At 41.0% G+C, this 6,577-nt stretch overlaps 1 protein-coding gene across 1 annotated transcript; it reads right to left on the reverse strand.

The window, feature by feature from the left end:
* Positions 1-1,674, reverse strand: LOC111965928 (ribonuclease-like 3). Its single transcript, XM_023990356.3, has 3 exons — positions 1,601-1,674; positions 1,438-1,500; positions 1-909 (listed from the first exon to the last, which is right to left on the reverse strand). The coding sequence occupies exon 3, from the start codon at positions 899-901 to the stop codon at positions 443-445; it is 459 nt and encodes a 152-aa protein (XP_023846124.1). The 5' UTR covers positions 902-909; positions 1,438-1,500; positions 1,601-1,674; the 3' UTR covers positions 1-442.
* Positions 1,675-6,577: the final 4,903 nt, after the last annotated feature.

Below are 6,577 nucleotides of genomic sequence, written 5' to 3' on the forward strand. Positions count from 1 at the left end.
TTAAACATAATCTGGAATTTTATTTCAGTTCGTAGTAGAAAACAAGAGTTCAAAGGTTATGGTAACACTTCTGTTCTTTTGTTTGGAAATTAGCTACATTTGTTTACTGTCTAGTTAAGCATTACTGTAATATGGGACTATGGCCTATAAATTAAGCAAGCCTTGACATAAATATCCAACGATCATGTATGCCCCCTTCAAAGACTAAAATGGACTGAAATTTAATCAAACCCTGAGATTTACTTTGGTCATTCTTTCAGATAATTAAATGTTTCCAGATCAATGGACACTAATCAACTAATAAAACTAGGAAGATTGGTCCAAAATCCCCAGTAATGTGTTGTCGTCATGGTGAAAAACAAAACAGGATACAGTAATTCAGGTGTCAAATTAGGCATATTATTAGTTATTTCAGAGAACCAGTTCATAGCAATCAGCTAAATTAGACAATAAGAATATCGTCGCCATAGTGCACTGGCCATTCTCCTTCACAAGTAATGACAACTTTCCTGGTGGACGAAGAACCCTCATATTCACATCGGGGATGAGTGTGTTGACATAGCGTTTTCTTTTTACACTTGTGTTTACATATGACTACAGGGAAGCGATTATTGCTTTCAAACCGACTGTTGCCAATAGGTGTGCCACCGCCAGTACAAATGGCCCTGACCTGATTCGAGTTCGCTTTAATGAATGTGTTTTTTACTTTGCAATTTTTGCTATCAGACTCAGTCAACTCCAAGTAGCCCATCACACCCTGACACTTCTGTATTGTCATATCCTCCTTGACGTGCTGTCGGAGGAAGTGTGTATAACTACGGCTAATGTCGGCCGGTTGACCGTGTACCATCACTGTGACACACATCAACACCAGGAACAGGAAAGCCCTCAGGAACCCCATGGCATCAACTAAATGGAGAAACAGGAGGGGTAAGTTAGACTATTACTAGTTTATTACTATTAATTACTGTACCAGTGTAGACCATAAACCAGGGGTCCCCAATTACATTCAGCCATGGTCCGATTTTTCAGATGGTCAGGGGACTGGAAAATAAATAATTTGTTCCCTGCAAATTGACAGCAAGATTCCCAAACAGATATAGTATTTTGAGAAGAACAGAATAATTTCAGACCTTGATTACATTGTCATACGATCACATATGCCTCTATTTATGCGTGGGAATACTTATGAACAGGTGTCATACATTTAAATTACTTTTAGATGATTTCCTGGTGATTTTACAGTATTTTATGTCAAACAAGGAAAAATAAATTGTCAACGCTTGTCAAATATTTGAAGTTAGAGTAAGTAGAGTCCTCATACTCCAAAGCCATTTTGTATAAGTTATGCAAACATAAATTACATTATATAATTGGAATCCTAATTTGGTTTTTTWAAAATGTCTAGATTTTACTTGAGAGAGAGAAAGCACTTACCTCTGGCAACTGGCTTCAATGGCCTTCAGTGTGACTGATAAGTTGTTTTTTGTCCTCAGATATCTACAGATACAATACAGCATTAACCAGAGACAACACTCTTCAGATTCAGAGTTATTATTTTATGTTCTAGTACTGTAATGCTGAGGTAATTACATGTTACCTGTTTGAGTGTCTCCACTGTGAAGTGAGTAACTCTAACCTGAATCTCAACTTATATATACACTTTCATGAACTTTGATTTGGGAACCCCTGCACCCATGATGCAACATTGTAGGGGAGAAAGGGCTTTGAAATAGCTAACTATTAACTGAACTCTTTCCCAAATAGCTTGAGAGCTTTGTATACCTTATGTTTCTGTTGTATTGTTTGGTTGCTTTTTGTCTGTCTGCCTGCTAAGGGTTGGTTGTCATATGTTTCCTTGTCCTGTTGTATTCTGTGCTGCTCTGCATGTGCTCATTGTCTGTCTGTATTGTCATTTTAATTAATGTTAATAATCTGCCCAGGAACTACAGATGAGAATTAACTGGCTGGCTAACACTAACATGTTTACAGTAATGTTGATTCATGTGCACAGTCCTTTAAAGCTACATTTAATAAAGTAAAGTAACTGGCCCAATCAATCAAGATATATCTCACATCATGTGTGATGCTGTCACGCCCTGACCTTTGAGATCCTTTTTATGTCTCTATTTTGGTTTGGTCAGGGCGTGAGTTGGGGTGGGCATTCTATGTTTTGTTCTATGTTGTCTAGTTCTATGTGTTTGGCCGGGTGTGGTTCTCAGAGGCAGCTGTCTATCGTTGTCTCTGAGAACCATACTTAGGTAGCCTTCTTCCACCTGTGTGTTGTGGGTAGTTGTTTTCTGTTTTGTGTCTGCACCAGACAGGACTGTTTCATTTCGTTTAATCTCTTTGATGTTTTTGTTATTTCAGTGTTCAGTTTATTTATTAAATTAACATGAACACTTCCCATGCTCAAATATATAAACAAGAAATTAATCTGAATAAAACATTGATTTCAGGTTCATTTAAAGGCCAGTAAAGCCAGTAAAGTCACTACACAAGACTACACTAAACAATACATTAATTGCACTATACCACTGCTACACCTGGCTATCAGCGGAGCCTTGTCTGGCAGCAAAACAGTTCATTCAGCCTCATTTACTGCCTTTAAAAAACAYAGCTTATATGGCATTCGCCAAAAGGCATGTGGACTCCCCAAACATATGGAAGAAGGTACTCTGGTCAGATGAGACTAAAATTGATATTTTTGTCCATCAAGGAAAACGCTATGTCTGGCGCAAACCCAACACCTCTCATCACCCCGAGAACCCCATCCCCACAGTGAAGCATGGTGGTGGCAGCATCATGCTGTGGGGATGTTTTTCATCGGCAGGGACTGGGAAACTGGTCAGAATTGAAGGAATGATGGATGGCACTAAACGCAGGGAAATTCTTGAGGGAAACCTGTTTCAATCTTCCAGAGATTTGAGACTGGGACGGAGGTTCACTTCCCAGCAGGACAATGACCCTAAGCATACTGCTAAAGCAACACTCGAGTGGTTTAAGGGGAAACATTTAAATGCCTTGGAATTGCCTAGTCAAAGCCCAGACCTCAATCCAATTGAGAATCTGTGGTATGACTTAAAGATTGCTGTACACAAGCGGAACCCATCCAACTTGAAGGAGCTGGAGCAGTTCTGCCTTGAAGAATGGCCAAAAATCCCAGTGGCTAGATGTGCCAAGCTTATAGAGACCTACCCCAAGTGACTAGCAGCTGTAATTGTTGCAAAAGGTGGCTCTACAAAGTATTGACTTTGGGGGGTTGAATAGTTATGCACGCTCAAGTTTTCATTTTTTTTGTCTTATCTCTTGTTTGTTTCACAATAAACAATATTTTGCATCTTCAAAGTGGTAGGCATGTTGTGTAAATCAAATGATACAAACCCCCCAAAAATACATTTTAATTCCAGGTTGTAAGGCAACAAAATAGGAAAAATGCCAAGGGGGATGAATACTTTCACAAGCCTCTGTACTGACAATTGAGATGTACAAACTATGACATAAGGGCAAGACAAGCGGATAAGAAGCTATCCTTAATTTCGCTTAAGACATTCATGAGCGAACTAGGACGGACGTAGTCAATGTAACTATTTGTTCAGCACTTTTGAAATGTACGGCGACAGAATTCAGAACATGAGCCGTTCTTAGTGTTCTCCCAGTAGAAACCACATTTGTTTAAGCAAGTCATCCATATCAGCTATGTTTTTTTAAAAGGTAGTAAATGAAGATTATTAATGAACTGTTTCGCTGCTAGACAAGGCTCCGCTGATAGCCAGGTGTAGCAGTGGTAAGGTGTTGGGACTGCTGTTGGGACTCTGCTGTTGGCACAGCTTTATGTAGGCCCTAACAGTTTGTTATAGTGGAATTAATGTATTGTTTAGTGTTGTGTTGTGGCTTTGCTGGCACGCAACCCACATATCATTTTCTTTGCCCCAGCAAGATTTACATGCTAAAATCGCCGCTGGGCATTCCAGCCAGCACTGTGTTGGATGGAGAGAGTTGACTGTTCATTTATAAAGTGACAGTTCTGTGGTGTGACCCATGATCCATTCAGCTGTGAAGGCCAACACACCACCTGATGTAAGACTTCTAAATCAAATATCGACTCGCTCTATTAAAGACAAGCTGCTGTACCAATCAAACTCAGTTATGAAAGTTCAGAAATACTGATATCCATAGTTGATTGAATACAAGTATTCTCTTCATAAGCAATTCATAATCATTGCCTGCTCTTTGCTTCTACTTTGCCTTACACAGAGAACTGGAAAACCAAATAAACCTGGAGATAAACACTAGTTAATGCCAACAGCTGTTGGGAAGTCCAGGATTGCTACATAAATTGTTGGACTTTCGATTCTTGAAGAATACTGAATAACTTATTATAAAACGGTTGTTTGGATCCTGGATGCTGATTGGTTGATAGCAGGGAGTTATTCACCACAATCTCTGGGAAATGCCTGTTAACAGTTCTATTAGAATTATCAATGTGCATTCAATATCCCACAGCCAAGCCAAGGGGGGAGGGGGAGAGGAGATGGAGCGGCAGAGATGAGTTCTTAACTGCAAGTAATATTCAAGACAATTATTTTTGTAGTTTATGCCCATGTTAGCTCTTTCTGTCCATATGTTCAACAACAGCCATACCAACAGCCATTTATTTACAGTACATTCTAGTTTGTTTGACGAGTGACGTGGTGGACAGACCAGTGGGAGGTGGGTGTGAGGGTGGAATGGACAGACCAGGGGGAGGTGGGTGTGAGGCTGGAATGGACAGACAGGGGAGGTGGGTGTGAGGGTGGAATGGACAGACCAGTGGGAGGTGGGTGTGAGGGTGGAATGGACAGACCAGGGGGAGGTGGGTGTGAGGCTGGAATGGACAGACCAGGGAGAGGTGGGTGTTGACCAGGGGGATTTTTAAATTTATTAGGATCCCCATTAGCTGACGCCAATTGCGACAGCTAGTCGCAATTGATAGATAGAGCCCTTCCTGGTTAAATAGAGCCCTTCCTGGTTAAATAAAGGTTAAATAAATAAATACAAGTCTTATTGGGGTCCGACATAACGAAAAAGACATTACGGACAAAAGACTTTAAGACTTTTGTGTGTGCGTGTGCGTGTGAGTGTGCGTGTGTGTGTGTGCATCTATCAGTTCCATGTCAGTACATACACACAACAAGTAGGTCACATTGGGAGAGGAATTGTGCCATGAGGTGTTGCTTTATTTGTTTATTGAAACCAGGTTTGCTGTTCACTTGAGCCATATAAGATGGAGGGGAGTTCTATGCAATCATGGCTCTGTATAATATTATACGTTTCCTTGAATTTGTTATGGACCTGGGGACAGTGAAAATACCCCTGGTGGCATGTCTGGTGGGGTAAGTGTCTGTGCTGTGTGTAAGTTGACTTTGCAAACATTTGGGAATTTCCAACACACTCATTTTTTATATAAAAACAAGAAGCGATGCAGTATCTCCTCTTCTTTTAGCCAAGAGAGACTGGCATGCATAGTATTAATATTAGCCTTCTGATTACAATGAAGACCAAAAACGTGTAACTCTGTTCTGGGCTAGCTGCAGCTCAACTAAGTCCTTCTTTGCAGCGCTTGATCACCTGGCTGGACAATAATCAAGATAAGATAAAACTAGAGCCTGCAGTAATTGCTTTGTAGAGTGTGGTGTCAAAAAAGCTAAGCATATCTTTATCACATACAGACCTCTCCCCATCTTTACAACCATTKAATCTATATGTTTTGACCATGATAGTTTATAATCTAAGGTAACACCAAGTTTTTTTAGTCTCCTCAACTTGTTCAACAGCCACACCATTCATTACCAGATTCAGCGGAGGTCTAGAGCTTAGGGAATAATTTATACCAAATACAATGTGCTTAGTTTTAGAGATGTTAAGTACCAGTTTCACTGGCCACCCATTCCAAAACTGACTGCAACTCTTTGTTAAGGGTTTCAGTGACTTCATTAGCTGTGGTTGCTGATGCGTATATGGTTGAATCATCAGCATACATGGACACACAGGCTTTGTTTAATGCCAGTGGCAGGTCATTGGTAAAAGGATAACAATATCTCTATACTCTCTACACTCACCAGTTTTAGCTTTAGCCAGCACCATCTTCAGATTAGCCTTAACGTCGGTAGCCCTGCCCCCTGGTAAACAGTGTATGATCGCTGGGTGATTCGTTTTAAGTCTAATACTGCGGGTAATGGAGTCGCCAATGACTAGGGTTTTCAATTTGTCAGAGCTAATGGGGGAGCCTTCGGCGTCTCAGACCCCGTAACGGGAGGAGTAGAGACAAGAGAAGACTCGGCCTCAGACTCCGACTCGCTACTCAATGGGGAAAACCGGTTGAAAGTTTCTGTCGGCTGAATGAGCGACACCGGTTGAGCATTCCAACAGCATTTCCCTCCAGAAGCCATGAGAAAATTGTCCGGCTGCGGGACAGTGCGGGGGGATTTATACTACCGTTACTATCTGTACTTACTGGTGGCACAGACGCTGTTTCTTCCTTTCCTACACTGAAATTACCCTTGCCTAACGATTGCTTCTGAAGCTGGGCTTGAGC

Source organism: Salvelinus sp. IW2-2015, linkage group LG6.2 (genome assembly GCF_002910315.2).
Source record: "Salvelinus sp. IW2-2015 linkage group LG6.2, ASM291031v2, whole genome shotgun sequence".
In the NCBI taxonomy this organism is placed as follows: domain Eukaryota; kingdom Metazoa; phylum Chordata; class Actinopteri; order Salmoniformes; family Salmonidae; genus Salvelinus; species Salvelinus sp. IW2-2015.